The sequence below is a fragment of the Cebus imitator genome, unplaced genomic scaffold (genome assembly GCF_001604975.1).
Source record: "Cebus imitator isolate Cc_AM_T3 unplaced genomic scaffold, Cebus_imitator-1.0 Scaffold58, whole genome shotgun sequence".
NCBI classification, from domain to species: domain Eukaryota; kingdom Metazoa; phylum Chordata; class Mammalia; order Primates; family Cebidae; genus Cebus; species Cebus imitator.
The window spans coordinates 1,883,064-1,904,239 of record NW_016107373.1 but is presented as its reverse complement, the minus strand read 5'-3'; the positions used below and the strand labels follow the sequence as shown (position 1 = coordinate 1,904,239).

Genomic DNA, 21,176 nt, shown 5'->3' with positions numbered 1-21,176 from the left:
GGGGCTGAGCCAAGCCCAGGGCCGCCGGTCCGTGGCTTCAGCACCGCGGAGAGCGCCATCTCGGGGGGCGGGGCTGGTGGGACGGGGGCGGGGCAAGGGCGGGGCGCTCGAGACCCCGGCCGGGGCCCAGGGGCGCGCGCCGGGCGCTCTAGCCAGTCCCGCGAGCCGTGCGCGGCGCGGAGCCGCGCCCTGCCAGACGCAGGTGCGCCCGCCCAGCCCGCCCAGCCCGAGCCCCGCGGCGGCGGCGGCTGCTGCCCCCTCGCCGCGCCTCCGCCTCCGTCGCCGCCGTCGCCTCCTCCGCGCTGCGCTCCGCCCGGATGGCCAGGGCTGTGCCCGAGAATGGCGGAGCGAGAAAGCGGCGGCCTGGGCGGGGGGGCTGCGTCCCCGCCCGCAGCCTCCCCGTTCCTGGGGCTGCACATCGCGTCGCCTCCCAATTTCAGGTGAGAGTCCCCGGCCGCCGCGCGCCTCGCCCTTCAGCGGGACTGATCCGCCTGGGCTGTCCCTACCCGCCCCCTATCCCAGAACCTCGGGAACCCGGGAACGAGAGGACGGCGTGGGGATGGGGTCTCTTCCCGGGACAGAGTCCCCCCAGAAGCCCCGCCGGCCTCATGCCCGGACTGGTAGTCGCTACATGTTCACGGGGCCGCTCCCTCCGCCATTCCTGGTCCTAGGCCGGGAGGTCTGCGCTGGAATTGGAGAAGGGGGCTCGGAGGCTGCCTTCTCCCCCACCTCCAGGCTGGGCTGCGGCAGGGTCTGGGATCGGGGTTGTGATCCCCGAGCGGGCAGGCGGGCTGCATCTTAGCCTTTGCCCAGTCTGAAGATTTCTGAATAGGGCTGGGAACAGCCTGGGGGCGGGGGACGCGGGTCGCAGTTTCCTGGGGGTAACGATGTTGTTGGTGCTGGGAGGAGGGCGTCTTGGGCCCCTCCCGACTCCTGCCTGCCCAGATGGGCCTACCTGTCATGTCCGCCATGGCCAGGCCCCTCTCTGGATTGGGCAGCACCGACCTGGGCAGGTGTGTCTCTCAGGGCAGGCGCTGAAGGCTCAGCTTCAACCTGGGGAATCCTAGGCCCGGCTGTGGGAAGGGAAGTTGGCCAGGGAGTAGCCAGGGCCAGCAGGGGTGTCAGGGGTCCCCGCTGGAGTAAATACCCAGAACCCTGACCTAAGCTCCCATTCCACCCCTCCCACCGCCCCCCACCAGTCTGATGTTAGGTCTGATGCATTTCAGAGAAGTGAAGGGTGAGTGTGTAGAGGAGGAATAGATATACCTCCCCCATAATTCTGACCCCTAGTTGGTGGGGAGGAAGAGGCAGTTGTCACTGCTCCCGGCCTAGACAGGGAGGCTTAGACATACCCCATTGTTTCCCCATCTCAAGAGCTGACGCCTTCCCCTCTCCTGGGGTCCCACCCCAGCCAGGCTCCAGCTGGGCTGTGGTGCCAGCCCATCCTGGGAGCAAGGGCTCACTGGCTCCCAGGTCCTCAGGTGGGCAGAGACCCCTGGGGATCTCTAATGGCATCATCAAACCCAGAAACCTCCCCCAGGGACCTGAGCTGAGCCGGGAGGACCAGAGGGGGCCAGATGGAGGAGGCCAGGCCTGAAGGCTCCAGGGCTGCAGCTCTCTGATAATGCCTTCGACTCACAGGCCCAGGTCTGAGACTCCACCTGGCATGGCGCACGAGGCCTCCATGCAAACACTGCCTCCCCACCTGGAGGCCTCTCTGCAGTGGAAGCACATAGGGCTTACAAGGACCTGGGTTCAAATCCTAGCTCCACTATCCAACTGCATGACCCCGGCAGGTTTTTGTCCTCTCTGGGTGCCATCTGTTAAGTGGGCCAGTTAATATTGATTCCTGTCGGGAAAGGAGAAAAAGCACAGCAGGTCAGTGTTCAACAAGTACCAGCCCTGACATTAGCAGACTGCTGTCCAGAGTGTCTTCCCAAGGCCACTCTCTTGACCCTCATAACCACCCCGAGAGAAGGTAATGGTCCGCCCATCTTATAGACGAGGTGATTGAGATTAACAAAGGCAGAGTGGCTTGTCTAGGGACTCCAATATAGTAAGAGGCTGAGGCCACAGTGAGACCCAGGTCTGTGTATGTTCAGTCCACTCTGCCACCCCGCCCTGCCTCTGGCCTAGAGGGCAGCTTTTCCTCCCTGACCTGCTTCCCCAGGTGTCATGAATGCTTTAGTGAGAGGAGCTGAGGAAACAGACACCAGCCAGTGAGAGTGTGGCCAGCTCTCACCACATGGGACAAGGGTGGCAGTAGGCCAGGAGGTTGAGGCGTGGGTCGGCCCTCCAGGACATCGCGGCCTGGCTGCAGAGACAAGGCCAGCGTGTGAGAATAATACGGGTCAGTGTCTCAGGCCCTGCTGGCCTGCCCTGCTGTTCCTGCAGCCCCCGCTGCCCTTTCTCCTGGCCTGCCTCTCACTGTGCTTGGCCCAGCTCCACTTAACCCTGGGTGGGTGGGTAGTGCTTTCCTGTGGCTCTTTGGTGGTGTCATGGACCCAACTGGCCTGGGCTTGAATCCTGGCTGGGCCTTCTTAGCTGTGTGCCTTTACACTGGGCACTTAAGCTCTCTGAGCCCCCAAGATGCCAGCGCTGGCCCCTGCTCAGGATGGTCCTAGGAATCAGATGAGTAACACATGTTGAGTGTTCCAAGGGCTGTGGAGAGCCACATGTAGGCAGGGCTATGTGTCTGTGTGTCTGTGTGTGTGTGTGTGTGTGTGTGTGCACACCTTGACCCGCAGTGCCACTGTCAGCTCCCAGAAGACACAGGGGGTCTGTACCCAAACTTTGGTATCCCCATTGCTCAGCACAGGATAGGTACTCAACGGTGGTAAGCACTGACATTTGGAAGGCACTTGGTTTGCCCAGGCACCATTCTAAGAGTGTCCTGTGTGCAAGAGTATTTACTCCTCACAATAACTATATCAACAGAGCGTCGTTATTATCCACGCTCGCATGAAGAAACTGAGGCAGAGGGAGGTTAGGTAAGTGGCAGAGCTGGTAAGTGGCAGGCAGTCTGATGTCAGAGCCACCCCAAAAAGGAAGAGCCCTGGAGCATTGGAGCCGGTGTGGAGGGGTGAGCATGTGGACCTGAAGGGGTAGGGGAGCATTAGTTTGTTGGTAGTTGGTCAAAATAAATACATGTTGATTTTTGTTCTGATCATAGAACTGCTCCAGCTGGTTATAGTGGTTAGTAACCTCTGGGTATGATATGGGGCGAGGGATTTTCACTTCTTATTTTACATACTTTTATGTTACAGGTTGAGTATGCCTTATCTGACATGCTTAGGACCAGAAGTGTTTCAGATTTCTAATTCTCTTGGATTTTGGAATATTTGCATATGCATAATGAGATAGCTTGGGGGTGAAACCCAAGTCTAAGCATAAAATTGATTTTTTCTTGTATGCCTTATACACGTGGCCTAAAGGTAATTTTATACAATAGTTTAAATCATTTTGTACATGAAACAAAGTCTTGACTGCAGCCTGTCACGTGGGGTCAGGTGTGGCATTTTCCACCTGTGCTGTTACGTTGCTGCTCGAACATTTAGGATTTTGGAGCAAGGTTTTCAGATTAGGGCTGCTCACCTGTATTTCACTTCTTATTTTATAATGGTTATCAGTTACTTCTGTACCTTAAAAATAATAAAAGGAAATTCAAAATTAAAGTGATTATAAAGAAAACTCTAGAAAAGAGAATTTCTAAATTTATACAGTGGAGACATTGGCACTGGGTAGGTGGGACAAAAGGGAGGGACAGAGGGACAGTTCACGTTGGAGGAACAGCAGAGACAAACGGGGCTTCATGGGAAGGAAGGGAGGGAGCCGCCTATCTGGGGTGCCTAGAAGGGGAATTGTGGATCAGAGAGACCTTAGAGACCAGCTCATCCAACCAGCCCCATCCCCTTATGAGGAAACCCCTCCCCTATGAGGAAACCCCGCCCCCTATGGGGTAACCCCTCCCCTTATGAGGAAAGACAGGGCAACGGTCTCCTTCAAGAGCACACAGCAAGTTAGTGGCAGAGCTGGGACAGAGCCAGGCCCGTGGCTGCATGGATGGTTTCCGTCTGCCCCACCACCCTGCCTCAGGGATGAGAGATGAGGCCACTGAGAGGCTTATTCCTTCATTCACTCAACAAATGTTTGCAGTTTGCCTAGGTCACCAGGGAAACACTGCAAAGTCCCAGACATAGGCCTGGCCACCATGCCGTGGGGTTGTAGAGGGAGGGAGGCAGACAGACAGCCTTACAGATGGGCTGTTGGGTGTGATGATGGCTCAGGTCAAAGGACCCAGGCTCAGCAGTCAGGTCAGGACCCCCAGAGGCAGGGACATTTCAGCTTAGGCTTGGTGGATGCATAAGTATCACCCAAGGGTGCCGCTGGAGCGAAGGATGGAGACCAGAGCCAGTGAGCAGGGTGCCTGGTGCCCAGTCTGGCTGGAGGGTGGAAAGCAGGATGTGCAGGAACTTGTAGGCCGTGTGAGGATGCCGACCTCTTCACCCACAGCCAGAGGAGCCAGTAGGGAGTTAGGCAGGGAACGACAGGGTCGGACGGATCCTCTAGGAAGGAGAGGGTGTCCAATCTTTTGGCTCCCCTGGGCCACATTGGAAGAAGAAGAATTGTCTTGGGCCACACACAAAATACGCTAACACTGATGAGCTAAAAAAAAAATCGAGCCAGGCGCAGTGGCTCCCACCTTTAATCCCAACACTTTGGGAGGCTGATGCACGTGGATCACAAGGTCAGGAGTTCAAGACCAGCCTGGTCAAGATGGTGAAACCCTGTCTCTACCAAAAATATAAAAATTAGCCAGGTGTGGTGGTGGGCGCCTATAATCCCAGCTACTCAGGAGGCTGAAGCAGAGAATTGCTTGAACTCAGGAGGCAGAGGCAGAGAATTGCTTGAACCCGGGAGGCAGAGGTTGCAGTGAGCTGAGATGGTGCCACTGCACTCCAGCCTGGGTGACAGAGTGAGACTCCATCTCAAAAAAAAAATTGCAAAAGTGTGTTTTAAGAAAGTTTATGATTTGTATCGGGCTGCATTCAAAGCCATCCTGGGCCTCGTGCACCCATGGGCCGTGGGTTGGACAAGCTTGCTATAGGAGGATCACCTGGCTGCTGGGTGGAGAGCGGCCGGGGACTAGCCATCCTGCCGGTGAGAAGGAGGGACGGGTTCAGGGTGTGAGGAAGAGTTAGGGGGCAGATTAGCCCGCTTGGTTAGGGATACGGAATAAGGCGTGGAGAGGCAGGAGTCTAGGATGATTCTGGGGCTCCTTGGGGGTGGTGTGTCCAGTGGGAGACCAGAGGGGTGGTGGGCAGGGTGCGAAAATCATGGGGGGACCTGCTGATTTTGAGATTGGGAGTCATTGCGGGACCCAACTGGAGGATTCAGGCAGTCAGTTGGTTTTGGGTCTGGAGCTGAGGGGAGAGGATAGGGCTGGGGCCAAAGACCCTGGGAGTCTGAGTTGGAGGAAAGGCTACTGAAGCCTCAGTGAGAATGTCACTGCCCAAGGAGGCTGGGCAGAGGGCAGGGAGATGGCCAGCTGGTGGCCTGTTCAGCCAGCCATGTTTCGGTGGAGGTGGGGAGGTGCTGCCAGAGCTGCCTCACGCCCAGGGCCACCCTGGCCTGGCTCCTGATGAACCTTGGATGTGGTGGCAGAGAGTGTTGGTTTGCCTCACACAGCCTGGCAGCAGCCAGGGCAGAATTTCAACCCCAGCTCCCTGAGGCAGAGCCTTCAGGCTCATCTCTGGATTGCTGGAAATGGACCGCAACCGACTTCTAGCTTGGGGCCCCCATGGTTCCCACAAATTGGGTCACTGCCACCATCCACACGTAGTTCTTCACCATTCTACGATACCATCTTTGTTCCCTGGCCCCACTCTTGTATTCATTCCAAAATAGCAGGGGCGTCTCTGGTGCTTTGCCTTGTTCCGCCACTGGAGATGCCAGGGGAGGGCTGGTGGCTCCTGCTGTCATGGTGCTTGCAGTGCTTCCTTAAATAGGCACAGATTTAGCACCTACAGGGTGCAGGGTCTTGGGCTTTGTGCATAGATTGGAGCAAAGGCAGGGAGTCAGTGCCCAGGTGAGTATGAGGGCCCCGCCCTCAAGAAATGCAGCTCTGGGGAGGGCAGGCAGCCCGGCAGCAGACAGGGAGCCCCCGCTAGGTTGGCATGACCCAGGATGAAAGTCTGTGAAGGAGAGGAAAGGAGAAAAGAGCGCCCCAGATTTTACCCCATCTCACAACTCTGTGTCCACGTGAGTGTTTCTTCCTGTGTGCGATTCATCCTGGGGAGCCCATTGGATCGTATATTCTTTTTGCTCATTTTATGAGTTGCCATTTTTCACCTTAATACACAGACTTTATCATGTTGATTCCGAAAGACTGCATTGCATTCCATCCTCCGGATGGCCACGGTGGAAACAGCCGCCTGGTGCTGGACCACGGAGGTGCTTTCTGCTGTGTGCTGTGATGAGGAGCGAGCATTCTGTGGATCACTCTGCTTCTCCAAACGATGTGGGATTGTTTCCTCGAGGTTTTTTCCCAAAAGTTAAATCACTGGATTCCAGAGTTCTTGCAACATATTGGCACAGAGATGTTTACACAGATCAAACACGTTATGACCCCAAGTGGGGTTGTCCCTTGGGGCTCATTTCTTTGGTTGGATTCGGTTTTCGTTGGAAATGGCCCTCTGTGGAGGTGGTCAGGAAGGGAATTCCGACCCAAAAAACAAACCCAGCCCATCCCTGTGTTCACCCAGAGCCGGGTGGTGGGGATAGAGAAAGGGCCTGGGAGGGATGCCAGGCCTGGCTCCTACCCACCCCACCATTTCAGCCAGCGCCGTCTTCCCGGAGGACCTGACATCCTAGCCTAGACTCCAGTGTAGATGGGGACACAAGACATTGATTTGAAAAGTGGACTGACTTAGAGATTTCCAAGGCAGAAATCCAGTGAGCCCCAGGACACCTGTGGTTAATTCATTCAGCATTTGTTAAGTGCCTGTTAGGCACCACACATGTTGATCAAAACAGATGTGATCCCACCCATATGGATTCACTGACTCCAAGGGGAGACCACCACGGGCCGCATCACCCAAAGGTAAAATTACAGTGATAGGGAACCTCTGCCAGGAGGGACTCCGAGAGCCCGTGGCAGGGCAGTCTGACTTGGTCCCAGAGGTCAGAGCAGGCTTGCGGAGGAGACCGTGCTACTGCTTGGTGAGCTGCGCTTTGGGGGAGGAGATAAAGGGAGAGGTGGGGGAACTAGGGGAAATGGTACTGGCTGGAGGGAAAGGAGGCTTTACAGAGCCTTCAGGCCACGCATGAGAATTTGGGCCCCTTCCCCTAAGGGCCAGGGGTAGCTATGAAAGGGCTCTGAGCTGGGCAAGAGTGACCAGACCAGATTTGTATTTCAGAACTCAGCTTTACTGTCATTGCTGGTGGACAGGGGCTGGTAGGGAAACCAGAGGACAATGGGGAACCCACTTAGGGTTGAGCAGCCAATCAACAGGTGTTCTCAGAACCCGCAGGGAGCTCGCTTCATTCTCAGCACTTAGAGGGCTGCAGAAAGGCAGGCTGGACCCCTGGACCGCTCGTGCCTTCTGTCACCAGAGGGGCATCATGGCCAGGACCCAAGGTCAATCAGCTGGCATCCTTACCTCACCACAGCACAGCCAGGAATGCAAAAGCCCAAGAATGGCATCCGAACAGCCAATGCCTGGCTCCGATTCGGCCTTGCTCAGCTAAAGCCTCAGCACTTTACCACTTAACCCTTCCTTTGCAAACGCTTCTAACTCAGCCTACTACTGAGCTGAAACAGTCCATTAGAAAGGGCAGGACTGCGGGTCAGTGGAAATTCGACCCGGCAAGACAGGGGAAAAGGTCCTGAAATCAACATCATAACACAAAAGGCATTTTGTTCAGGGCCATTTAGGAAAGCGCAGCTCAGGCTTGGGTGGGAGCAGGGGCTGGCATGGCCAGAACAGGGAGGAGCCGTTGGGGCCGAAAAAAAGGACTGAGGCTGCAGGGTAGGAGGGATCAGGTAATGCAGGAACAGGGGCCCCACGTAGAAAGGTCAGGGCAGTTGGCCGGGCGCGGTGGCTCACGTCTGTAATCCCAGCACTTTGGGAGGCCAAGGTGGGCGAATCACGAGGTCAAGAGATCCAGACCATTTTGGACAACATGGTGAAACCCTGTCTCTACTAAAAATACAAAAATTAGCTGGGCTTGGTGGTGTGCGCCTATAGTCCCAGCTACTCAGGAGGCTGAGGCAGGAGAATCCCTTAAACCAGGGAGCTGGACGTTGCAGTGAGCCGAGATTGCGCCACTGCACTCCAGCCTGGCAAGAGTGAGACTCTGTCTCAAAAAAAAAAAAAAAAAGAAAAAAGAAAGATCAGGGCAGTCTCAAGAGACCAAACTTACAGCTCAGAGCCACCAAATGCTAATATGAATGAGGTCTCGGGGATCCCAGCACCCAGGATGAATGAGGTCTGATGGGTGGGCAGGGCTGCTTCTCCAGGAGGCTGCTGAAACCTCCAGGCCCGGAGGCGAGGGAGGCCGGCCTGCGGAGGGCTGTAGGATTCGGTCTGGGGCCTTCTGGTGCTAAGGCTGCCATGAATATGGTGGGTCAGGAGGGACAGGAGGGAACCGCCCTCTTTCCCTTCCTCCCTTCCCGCCTGCCTTCCAGCCTTTCCTTCCTCTTTCTTTACCTCCTTCCTTCCCCACACTGGCTTTCCATAAGCCTGCAGAGACCAAGCATCTGTTTAGCCTTCTCTCCATAAAGGGACCCCCCCCCAAGGGTTTTGGCTGGGAGGCCAAAATACCTGGTGCCTGGAAGGGAGGAAGGGGCAGGGTCTTGGATGGGGGGTGACTTGCAAAGGGGACTCTTTGACCAGTCAGTCCCCCTTGATCCTTGGTAGTGACCTCCTACTCACACAAACTCCATTCTGCTAATCCTCACCAGCTGTCTGAGGTGGGTGGGCAGGGATTAGTGGCTTCATTCTGTATATGGGAAACTGAGGCATAAGGCACCTTATGTCTAAGCCTTAGTGTTCCTCATCTGTAAAATGGGAAAAATGGAACAAACCCTCTCCCGAGGTGGTTGCAATAAGGATTAAGAGAGATGCATGGCCTAAAGACTGGGCCACGATGGGGCTGCTTCAATGTGAAAGAGTCAGGATTTATCGCAGGCCTCCTGCTTCCCAGCCTGATACGGTGATCATTCTTCCATCCTGCCTGACTTATGAGAGGCACCCAAAAAGTTAGACAAGGCATTCCCCTTCACCCGCCCCAGAGAGCCAAGGATCAGGCGTAGGCTCTCCGACCCCCAGCCCAGAATTCTTTCCAGCATTGCCCAGTGAAATCCCAGCGCCCTTGGCTGTACAGGAAGATGCTGCTGTCCTTGCCCCACCCAGACCTATTGTCCAAGGAAGTGGGAATATCAGGTGATGTTGAGGGTGTGGAGAAGAACTGCGAAGCCTCTAACCCAGGTCCAGGCCAGACCCTGCAGGCCCTGCTCCAGCCCGCAGTTTGAGAGGGGCAGGTGGAGGCGGAGGCTGTCTTTTGACAGACATCTAGCAGACTCGTGCTGAGGACCCAGTGCGTGCAGGATGAACTCGCCAGCTCTGCCCTCCAGGACAAGGGGAGGAAGGGGACTGTCTTGATCACCTACTGGGTACAGGTTAGGGTCATCAGTCAGGATGCTAGGCACAGGCTCCATCCACCTTTGGAGCAGCCAGGATTGGGGAAGTGGGTGTTTCCGAGGGAGGACTGGCCCTGTCTGCTGCCCACACTACTGTACATCCGGGCAGATGGTGACACCAGCCGCATGCAAGGGCTGGGAGGGCTTCCTGGAGGAATGGGCTTAGCGGAGCACTCTTCCAGCAAGCATGGTTTGAGAGTCTGCTGTGTGCTCCATCTGAGCGGTGAGTCTGGCACTGGGGAGACACAGTGCCCACGCGGACTCCACATGGAGCTGGAGGCCTTGCATGCGGGCACAGGAGCCTGCTGCTAGTGGAGAGCCTTGAGGGTTCCAAGTGGGGCGGGAGGGATGATGGTGTTTCTAGCAGCTTTGCCTGATAGTAGCAGGTGGAGTGGGATGATGCAGGCATGGGGAGACTAAGGCAGACAGGCCAGTGGGGACATCTGGGAAGGCAGAGGCAGGAGCTGGCCTAGGGCTGGGCAGTGAGGAAGAGGAGCCATGTGTGAGGAGACACAGGTGTGTGCGGGGGGGGCGGGCCAGGTGGCTCACACCTGTAATCCCAGCACTTTGGGAGGCCAAGGAGGGCAGATCACCTGAGGTCAGGAGTTCAAGACTAGCCTGGCCAACATGGTGAAACTCCATCTCTACTAAAAATACAAAAATTAGCCTGGCATGGTGGCGCATGCCTGTAATCCCAGCTACTCAAGAGGCTGAGGCAGGAGAATGGCTTGAACCTGGGTGGCAGAGGTTGTGGTGAGCCAAGATCGTGCCATTGCACTCCACCCTGGGCAAAAGAACAAAACTCCATCTCAAAAAAAAAAAAAAAAGATGTGTGCAGAGGCCACTGGCAGAGCAGGGGGCATTTGAGGGCACCTCTGGGTCAGTGGTCCTGCAGCTCTCCCATGCCATGTGAGTCCCAGGGGCTCCCCTTTGCACTACTGGCCTTCTCAGTGACCATCCAGGCAGCCAGTGTGAATTGAACACTTACTTGGTGCCGGCCACTGGGTTCTTGTCCCTGAGCCAGAGATGCTGCCCGACCCTGGCCGGACTGAGGAGGGCTGGTCTGGCTTCTGGGCCAGGCCCTCCTCTCCACTTCCACCTCGGCTGGCTGGCCACACCCTCCCCATGGCCCAGGAAACTACCACCCTTGGGCTGCAGGTCAGAAGCGACCCTAACAGGCACCTTGTCCATCCGGCCCCCATTCCCCACCCCTCTGTGCAGCACCCTCCAGGGCCTCCAGGTTCTGTTTATGTTACTCTAAAGGGACAGGAAGCTCATGACCAACCAGCAGCCCTTCCAGCTCTGCTCAGAGGACAAAACACCAGCCTGGCCTTAGCTGTGGCTCTGGCGCCTCCCACATCAATAGGCCCTGCCCTCCTGGGTCCTGAAGGCTTGAGCCCTGGCTGCAGAAGGAGACAGCCCAGATCAAACCCAGTCTGGATGCAGCCTGGGCCCGCAGAAGCCTCCCTGATGAGGTTGGAGGGCCAAGCCTATGGTGGTACGAACAGAAGTGTTCGTTCTTGGTGTGTTTTGGAAGCCCCCCTCATCTCCCACCTGGCACCCTGACTGGGGCACTGGCCCTTTAAAGCCAATCAAAGGCTGGCTTTTGGGGGGAAGCATCCTAGATTTCTGCCATCTACTTACAAGCCTGGGCCAAGGAGGGGGGCCACCTCAGTCCCCGACAGGGCATTAGAAGGGCAGGTGGAGCTGGTGGCATTGATTGCAGTAACCTGATCCCGAGAGGGAGGCGGTCACAGCAGCAGCAGCGCAACGAGGAAGCTGCCTGCAGCTGAGGGCTGCACTGGGAAGAGCTGGGGCTGGGACCCGGTCGGCAGCTGCAGCCTCCTCTCCCGGCCTATCTATTTTTAATGAGCTCCCCTGGCTTCTGCAGCGGGCAGGACACTGAAAGACAGGCCCAGGCGGTGGAGGCCAGAGGCCCCAGCCCTGCCTTGAGCCCTGGCCCCCCAACCCTTCCGGGCATGAGAGGGCAGCCCTGGGGCCCCGCAGCCCCCCAGCCGGGCAGGGCTCTCCATGCAGCTGGTGCTGAAGATGGATTCGAGCCCAGACAATGACAGCTGGTTGGAGGATCAGTGGGAGCGCTGGTAGGGGCTGCCGGGGCTGGTGGGGGTGGGGACCGAGTTGGGGTGAGCTCCATCGAGCTCAGGGTCTCTGTTTGGTCTGATGGAGGTGAGCGGCAGGGAGTCTGGGCCTCCTAGGTTCACCTGGGGGCTAAGCTACTACCTCTCCTGGGTGACCTTGGACTAGTGGGTTTCCCTTGCTCTGTGCCTCAATTTCTTGGTCTTATCTGGGGAGAGGCTCATACGTTCTCCCCAACTTCCCAAATGTTCCACCCCCAGCAAGCCAGGCAGAGTACCCAGGACTAGGGGTGAGCAAGAGACAGACTGCCTCGCAGTGGCTGCTCCAGCCCTGCATTCTGCGGTGGGGACTCAGGGCTGGCCTGGGGAGAGGGTTATGGTGGAGCTGGTTAGTGTTCTGGTGCCCTGGTGCTCTGAGCTGTCTCTTGAGCTTACAACCACCTCTGGTCCCATCTGGGGCTTTTCCTGACCCTATCTGTGCAGCCTCCTGTTCAGGGGCCTTACGTTGGATAAGGAGAAGATTTTGTGGTTGAAGAGATGAGACCAAGTGCACAGTGTGAGGCTGTAGTTCTTCCTGGAACAGGCTGAAACTACCCACAGTGACACCAGATTTTCCTTTGCTTGTTCCCTAGGCTCAAGGGGCATGGGTCTTCCTGGAATGGGGCGTGGGGCACTCCTTTGAGGCTGCGGCCGGCACCTCAGGTCTCGCTACTGTAGGGATTGCACCAGGAGCTCCCCTACTCCAGGCTTGCTTAGAGGCTCTTCTCAACTCTGCATTCTCCATGGTGAACTTGGCACCTGCTTTGACCCTGGGAGGAGGCTCTGACCAGTTGGGCCTTCTAAGCACTGCCTGCTGGTTGGCAACAGAATGACAACTCCCAAGGAGGAGATGGAGTAACCTGGAGCCTCCTTGTCCACTGCGACCGTAGGAGGACTGCCTTTTGGCATGAGCCCCACGCTCTTTCCCTGCCTATTGGCTACCCACTGCATTGGTGCAGATGGACCCCAAATCCTGTCCTTTGGGGGCTGTGCTTGGCCTGCCAGAGGCTGCCTCCTGGAAGAGGTAACAGGAGATGTGAGCAGGCATTGCAGTGCCCCTGAGTTGTAACTTTGGCTTCCTGTCCCCACCAGGCTCACCCATGACATCAGCCTGGAGGAGTTTGAAGATGAAGACCTCTCAGAGATCACTGATGAGTGTGGCATCAGCTTGCAGTGCAAAGACACCCTGTCCTTACGGGTAAGGGTGGGCTCCCAAGAGGAGCTCCTGAATAGGGTGGCAGGATGGCTAGGGACGGGGGTAAGGGCATCCCCATATCTACAAAGGGGGTCTCAGGTCTATGCTGGCACCCTCATGAAATGATGTGCAAGAAACATAGGTATACTGCTTGGCGTGTCTCGGGTGTACAATGAGAATTTTATTTATATTATTATTATTACTGCTGCCAGGGACTAAAGCAGGAAGTAGCTCCTTCAACTGACGAGAGAAGCCAGGAGCTCTTGAGACCTAGGGCAGTAACAATTAGGGCCAGACTTAAGGGAGACTCAGGGCTACCCTAAATCCTTTTGGGAGCAGCCCTGACAGAGGGCCTGAGGCAGACAGGGTGGAGTCTGGTGGAATCTGCAGTGCTTTGGGGCAGAAAGAAACAGCCAAGGTACCCCTGGAATAACTCCCGTGGCTGCTGGCTGCTATTACACCAGACAGATGGCACCCCACCACCTCTCAGACCCTCCTTGGCCCCTGAGTCCTAAAGGCCCCCACTGAGGGGTTTACCCAGCTGCTGGTTGGGCCCCTTGGCTTTGTCATAGGGAAGATGGCTCTCTCCTGTCCCTAAAGATCTGAATGCTGCCAGGAGGTTTCTGGCACCTGGGGAGCTGGGGTCAGATAGGGATCCCCACTATGTCTTTTTAGAGCAGGAAGAAGGGGTGGCTAGCCAGGAAATGGAAGACAGAACACAGGGCTAGGTTTTAGAGCCCAGAGCTCCTCTCAGCCCCCAAGAGGGCAGGTAGCTAGATATGATGCCGGGAGAGTGGTTACCATAGGAGCATGTGGTGTGCCTTGGGGAGGGGGTGCCTCTCTCTGTGTTGACCTCCTGCTATCCCCAGAGACTCAGTAAGCTCTGCCAGGCAATAGGAAACCAAGGAGTGAGGATAACCCCCAGTCCCCAGTACCCCAACCTTCCACCCTCCGGCCAGGTGAGGAAGAGGCAGAGGCTTCTAGATTTGGGGAATGGTCTCAGGGCCCTGACTTAGCTTCTCAAAGGTTAGGCTGTTCTGGACTCTCACCCTGCCCTCTCCCCCAGCTGCACTAGCAGAGCCTTGGAGAGGGCGGCCCCCTATCTAGGCAGGGCCCCCAGGCACTACTAGGCCAGAGGTGTGCCCCTGAGGAGCCGCAGACCAGCTCCAGCGGGCTTCACACGCGTTCCAGTGAGTCCTCCGCTGTCTTGGAGGCTGGGAGGCAGTAGCGTTGTCTCCACTCAACTGATGAGGTGGTCTGAAGGGCCAGGGGATCTGTCCAAGGTGCCAGGGAGCTGGCGGCAGAACTGGAGCTAGGATGGGGCTTTGCACCCTCAAGGCAGGCTCGTGGAGGGCCGATCTCGGGCTGGAGGGGCCTAGGCCGGCGGGCTGTGGGTGGGGCTGCCACCACCTTGGTTCCGGGGCCCTGCTCGCCCCTTCCTCTCGGCGTCCTCTTCCCCGCCCTCTCAGGTCTCCGCCGTTCCTTGCCTGGCTGAGCCTCAGTTTAACCAGTTTTCCTCACCGCCCCTTCAAATACTATTTCTCCCGCCCCCATCCCTTGGGGGGCCTGGAACTCCTTGGCGACCACTGAGTCCCCATAGCAACAGCGGTGACTTCACTCTGGGCTCGGCTTACAACCCCGGTGAGGTCACCGGCCGTTGCCAAGGGAACGGGAGGGTGCAAGGAGTCGGAGTGGGGACAGTAGTGGGGGTGCAGGCCGTCAGAGGCATGGCTGGAGTGGGGAGACGGTGGCTTCGAGCTTCCTCGTTGGGGGCGGGCGGGAGCACCCCTGTCTCTGGCGGCCCCCGTTCCGCTCAGCGGCCTTCGTTCCCCCTTCGCGCGGGGGAATGGACTCGCCTGGGCGGGGGGCGGTGCAAGCGGCCTCGGCCCCGCCCAGGCCCCGCCCCCTGACGCCCCTCCGTGCGCCGCGCAGCCCCCGCGCGCCGGGCTGCTGTCTGCGGGCGGTGGCAGTGCGGGGAGCCGGCTGCAGGCCGAGATGCTGCAGATGGACCTGATCGACGCGGCAGGGGACACTCCCGGGGCCGAGGATGACGAGGAGGACGACGACGAGGAGCGCGCAGCCCGGAGGCCGGGAGCGGGGCCGCCCAAGGCCGAGTCCAGCCAGGAGCCAGCGTCCCGCAGCCAGGGCCAGGGCCTGGGCCCAGGCAGCGGAGACACGTACCGGCCCAAGCGGCCCACCACGCTCAACCTCTTTCCGCAGGTGCCGCGGTCTCAGGTGAGGCGCCGAAACGGAGGGGGCGGTGCCCTGGGCCGCTGGAGATGTGAGGGGGAGCGCGGAGGGACTGCAGCGGGAGGAGCACCCGCGGGTCCGGTGCCTGGGGACAGCGCCTGCATAGAGGCCGCAGTGGCTCCTTCCCGGGGGTGGGCTCTGAGGAGCAGGCAGATCCGTCCTTAGGAAGAGGGCTAAGTTCATGCTGGGCTTGGAACCTTGAGGAGGGATTGAAGGAGGGAAGGACTGGAGTTAGGAGAGGAGTAGGGAATTAAGAGAACAGAGCTTTGAGGGGTTGGGTTTGGAGCGTGGGACCTCAGGCTGTGACAAGGTTTCTTCTTTAGGGTATGGGGTTCCTGGTGAAAGTGGGCCAGGAGCAGGGCCTGGAGGAAAGGGCATCTGAAATGGTCAGCAATGGGGAGGCCATGGGAGATTGTGGCGAGGTGGGGACAGGGAACTCAGGAGCTGCAGCCAGTTTGAGATCTGGGCAGCTGGGAATTCCCAGAAGGCAGAGGAGAGGAATGGGGGATGGAGCTGTTTGGCTGAGTTGGGGGCCTAGGGCCCCTGGGAGGGTGGCCGGATGCCAAGGAGATTTGAATAGGGTTGGGGGAGCTGGCTGTGGCCTTTTGTCTTCCAGGACCATTGGGAGCAGTGCACGGAAGTTGCTCCTGGGAAGTGGGGTGGCTGGGGCTGCTGGAGCTGCAGGGAAAGTCTTGGTCCCTTTCCCAGGATCCTGTGAATGGCTTTTGGCAGCCCAGTTCAGTAACATCAGGGCTTTCGAGAGCGCTCCCAGGGGAGGGAGCCTCAGTGGAGTGGAGGAAGCCTTGTGTGGGCATTGTGGGGAGGGGTCCTGCGGCTGAGAATGTGAAATGGGCAGCCCAGGAGATCCAGGAAGGAGGGCTGCTGACAACTGCCTCTGTCACTCCTCAGTCACGTGCCACTGTGGCAGGGGGTGCAGGAAAACTCTGTTATGGATTTGTCACTGGGATGATTCATCCCGGTCCCCTAGGCCAGCTGCTGGGGAGACCCTTCCTTGTGCTTTTTCCAGGTCCCCACCCCTTCTAGGCCATAACTTCAAAAGCTCCAGAGCAGAGAATTACCTGTCTCTGACTTGTGCTGGATTGGAGCATTTGTCAAGTAACCCTCAGTGTCTGGGAGTGGGGGACTGACTGTGTCTCCAAAGAGCTCCCACTTCTCTTCTTCCCCACAGTCTCCCCCTCTTGCCACCACACACACTGGCCGTCGTCACCTCTGTTAAGGCTGATAAGAACATCTCCCTGAGGGTTGGCCAGCTACCCTGAGCAACGCGGAGGGCCATCCGGAGCCAGCAGGCCTGGCTGTGACTTGCCACCTCTCCTGCCTGCTCCAGAGGAGAGTTGGGAGTGAGGCCTTTGACAGTAGAGGCGGGGTGGGCATAGCAGACGCCCTAGGGATGGCCTGAGGGGGCAGGGCCGGGGCCTCCCTGTGCCGGGCAGTGCTGACCACTTCCATCACAAGAGCCTTTTGTTCCCCGCACAGGACACATTGAATAATAATTCTCTGGGCAAAAAACACAGTTGGCAGGATCGGGTGTCTCGATCATCCTCACCCCTGAAGACAGGTAAGTCAGGGCCCTCTTCCTTACCTGGACCTCAGCCTGCCCTGACTCAGTCCCCACTGCAGAGAACAAACCCCGCAGTCTCCAATGGGCAGAGAAGAGGCAAACTGCCCATCCCACATCCCTGCACAAGCCCATCGGGCACTAGATCAGCGGTGGCATGAGTAAGCTGACCGGCCCCAGAGTCTGCAAAGGGCCTGTTGCGCAGGGAGGCTTTGTCTTGGTTTCTGTGTCACCAAGCTGAGAGTGGCGGGCGCAGGTAGCCGGGAGTTGGGTGAGGGCCCCCTTCCTCATGACCTGCTTGCTCTCCAGGGGAGCAGACACCACCACATGAACACATCTGCCTGAGCGATGAGCTGCCCCCCCAGAGCAGCCCCGCTCCCACCACGGATCGAGGCACCTCCACCGACAGCCCTTGCCGCCGCAGCACAGCCACCCAGATGGCACCTCCGGGTGGTCCTCCTGCTGCTCCACCTGGGGGTCGGGGCCACTCGCATCGAGACCGAATCCACTACCAGGCCGATGTGCGACTAGAGGCCACTGAGGAGATCTACCTGACCCCAGTGCAGAGACCCCCAGACCCTGCAGAGCCCACCTCCGCCTTCCTGCCGCCCACTGAGAGCCGGATGTCGGTCAGCTCCGATCCAGACCCTGCCGCCTACCCCTCCACAGCAGGGCAGCCGCACCCCTCCATCAGTGAAGAGGAGGAGGGCTTCGACTGCCTGTCATCCCCAGAGCGGGCTGAGCCCCCAGGCGGAGGGTGGCGGGGGAGCCTGGGGGAGCCGCCGCCACCTCCACGGGCCTCTCTGAGCTCGGACACCAGCGCCCTGTCCTATGACTCGGTCAAGTACACGCTGGTGGTGGATGAGCACGCGCAGCTGGAGCTGGTGAGCCTGCGGCCGTGCTTCGGAGACTACAGCGATGAGAGTGACTCGGCCACCGTCTACGACAACTGTGCCTCCGCCTCCTCGCCCTATGAGTCGGCCATCGGAGAGGAATATGAGGAGGCCCCCCGGCCCCAGCCCCCTGCCTGCCTCTCCGAGGACTCCACGCCTGACGAACCCGACGTCCATTTCTCCAAGAAGTTCCTGAACGTCTTCATGAGTGGCCGCTCCCGCTCCTCCAGTGAGTCAGCAGGAGAAAGCAGTTGGGGGGTCTCTGGGGAGGGGGACAGAGCCAAAATGCAGAGTGTTCTGGGAGGTGGCCCCAGGCCCCATCTGGTTAGGACTGAGGCTTCTACCTGCTATACTGGATCAGAGCTGCGACCCCCCTCCTCCAGCCACACCCCCTCACCTGCAGGTGCTGAGTCCTTTGGGCTGTTCTCCTGCGTCATCAACGGGGAGGAGCAGGAGCAGACCCACCGGGCCATATTCAGGTGAGAGCCGTGGACTACGTAGGCCTGGCCAGGCCACAGTTTGGGCCACACAGCACCCTCCACTTGCCACCCCTATATGGCCTCAGCCTAACCCATGCCACGAGCGTGCACCGATCCACTCAGCCCTGGGGAGATAGTGTCTACTTTCTAGGGACTCAGAGTATGGTGACAAAGTAGATGGCTAGAGTGAGGGATCCCAGGACTGCGTACCTAGTCTGGCCGGGGTGCCCAGGAGGCTGCCTGCCCCTACCCCATCTGACCCTTCTCCAGACGAAAGCCTACGCTTCCCACAACCTCTCCATTTTAGTGGGGTCTCCCCGCACCCTCCCTTGGCCTGTGCTTTCCTTGATGGCAGATGCATATCTGCTTGACCGTTCTTTCCTCTGGGGTGATTACTGGGACAGGCACACAGGATGCTTTTGCAAATGTTTACTGAAATAATGCCGCCGCTGTGGCTCCCAGACCCCAGAGCAGGCCTGTCTGGAAAGGCCCTGCTGCCGAATTTCTCACATGTCCTTGCTGGGGACAGGTTTGTGCCTCGACACGAAGACGAACTTGAGCTAGAAGTGGACGACCCTCTGCTGGTGGAGCTCCAGGCCGAAGACTACTGGTACGAGGCCTACAACATGCGCACTGGTGCCCGGGGTGTCTTTCCCGCCTACTACGCCATCGAGGTCACCAAGGAGCCCGAGCACATGGCAGGTAGCGTTCCCTCCCTGGCCTGTGCTCCAGCCCCCACATCTGCCTGCCCCGACTCGCTGTGGGTGAACGTATGCCCCAGATCTCAGCCAGCCAGGCCAGGGGCTGAGTGGAGGTGATTTCAGGTCCTTTTCACGATCGAGCAGTGAGGCCTGGCCAAGCTGGGCAGCTGGGGATTATGGCAGCCTCTGTGGCTCTGCTGTTCCCCGTGCCTCACCCACCCTCCTGGGCTTGGCTGTTCAGCCCCCTCCTGCTGGTTCTGCTCCTCCTCACTTCATGCTTGCTTTCCAGCCCTGGCCAAAAACAGCGACTGGGTGGACCAGTTCCGGGTGAAATTCCTGGGTTCGGTCCAGGTTCCCTATCACAAGGGCAATGACGTCCTCTGTGCCGCTATGCAAAAGGTACCTCAGCCCTCTCCCTTCCCTTGGATGGGTCCCTGGGGCAGAAGGACACAGGTGTCTAGGGGCAGTAAAGGCCTAAGGCCTCAGGCCCTGGCACAAGAGGGATCAGCAGAGGAACAGACAGCAGCTGATGTGGCTCCATTCGTCACCTACAGATTGCCACCACCCGCCGGCTCACCGTGCACTTTAACCCGCCCTCCAGCTGCGTCCTGGAGATCAGCGTGCGGGGCGTGAAGATAGGTGTCAAGGCCGATGACTCCCAGGAGGCCAAGGTGACTTCTCCCAACCCAGCCCCTTCCTTCCATGGCCCCCAGCTCTCCCCCAAGACTTGCCATGAAGCGGCCATCTCCTCTTACCCCCACCGCAGGCCGGGTGACCGCCGTCTTGCTTCTTTTCTCCCTCCTGTAGGGGAATAAATGTAGCCACTTTTTCCAGTTAAAAAACATCTCTTTCTGCGGATATCATCCAAAGAACAACAAGTAAGTGGGGTTAGGACAGCAGTGGAGGCTGCACGGGCAGTCTGCAGCCATCGGGTGGCTGTGGGCCAGCCCCACCCCACATCCCAGCACAGACCTGTCCCCACAGGTACTTTGGGTTCATCACCAAGCACCCTGCCGACCACCGGTTTGCCTGCCACGTCTTTGTGTCTGAGGATTCCACCAAAGCCCTGGCAGAGTCCGTGGGGTACGTGTGTGTCCTGCCGAGCACACAGCCCGACGGAGCATGCCCAATCTCAGGCCCTGGGGCTGCTTCCTCGGTTTACCCCGTAGCTCTGGAGAACCATCGCCAGCTCCCAGTGCAGTGGCCTGGAGGGAGGGTGGCAGGGCAGGTCTGAGGAGCAGCTTCTAAGCTTGGTAGCTTCTGGGTCATTTCTTCAACTGGCATCTTACTGGGAAATGCAATGGCAATTCCGTAGAGAACGGAGCCAAGTGGCCCTGGCTAGAGGAGCCAGAGCTGCACTTGGGCCCCCAGGCTCCAATGGGAAAACCCTGGGTGGGGATCCTGTTCCTCCCTGGCCAGTGGCGGTCTGAGCCACCTGTGTGTCCCTGGCTTCTAGGAGAGCATTCCAGCAGTTCTACAAGCAGTTTGTGGAGTACACGTGCCCCACAGAAGATATCTACCTGGAGTAGCTGCACAGCCCTGCCCTCTGCGTCTCCCGGCCCTCAGGCCAGTGCCAGGACAGCTGGCTGCTGACAGGATGTGGCACTGCTTGAGGAGGGGCACCTGCCACCACCAGGGGACGAGGATGTGGGGACCGCTGGCCCAGGGTGGGGGAGGGGCGGGGGCGATGGGGAGAGGCAAATGCAGTTTATTGTAATATATGGGATTAGATTCATCTATGGAGGGCAGAGTGGGCTGTCCGGGGATCGGGGGGGCAGGGCTGGAGGACAGACCTCTGGCAGAGAAGGATGTCCGTTCCAGGAGCACACAGCCCTGCCCCATCCTGGGCCTTACCTCCCCTGCCAGGGCTCAGGCGCTCTGGCTCCTGCCTGGATGAAGCCCGTGCCCCAACCCCCACCGAAGGGTCCTGAGCTCAGGCTGAGTCCGGCCGCCTCCCAAGGACTTTCCAGTGAGGAAATGGCAACACGTGGAGGTGAAGTCCTGTTCTCAGCTCCGTCATCTGCGGGGCCTCTGGGTGGCTCCTGCCACTGACCTCACCGGCATGCTGGCCTGTGGCAGGCCTAGGAACTCAGTGGGGAGGGGGAGCTGCTGCAAGGCCCTGTCCCAGCAGGAGAGGGAGGCTTCCTGACTTGACCCAGGCCAGCCCCATCTTGGTCCTGTCACCCTGGCCCCAACTATTAAAGTGCCATTTCCTGTCTGGACTGCAGTGGCTATATCTGC

The 21,176-nt window shown here is 58.6% G+C and overlaps 1 protein-coding gene across 2 annotated transcripts; it reads left to right on the top strand.

The window, feature by feature from the left end:
• Window positions 1-21,157, top strand: MAPK8IP1 (mitogen-activated protein kinase 8 interacting protein 1). Of its 2 annotated transcripts, none has more exons than XM_017529365.2 (12): window positions 1-440; window positions 12,931-13,036; window positions 14,966-15,268; window positions 16,781-16,862; window positions 17,172-17,984; window positions 18,159-18,234; window positions 18,764-18,936; window positions 19,225-19,334; window positions 19,490-19,606; window positions 19,743-19,813; window positions 19,920-20,018; window positions 20,392-21,157. In XM_017529365.2, exons 1-12 carry the CDS (start codon window positions 340-342, stop codon window positions 20,462-20,464), a joined length of 2,124 nt encoding a protein of 707 aa, XP_017384854.1. In that variant the 5' UTR covers window positions 1-339; the 3' UTR covers window positions 20,465-21,157. The 2 variants fall into 2 exon arrangements, with proteins under 2 accessions (XP_017384854.1, XP_017384855.1); XM_017529366.2 differs by lacking the exon at window positions 1-440 and adding an exon at window positions 11,353-11,805.
• Window positions 21,158-21,176: the final 19 nt, after the last annotated feature.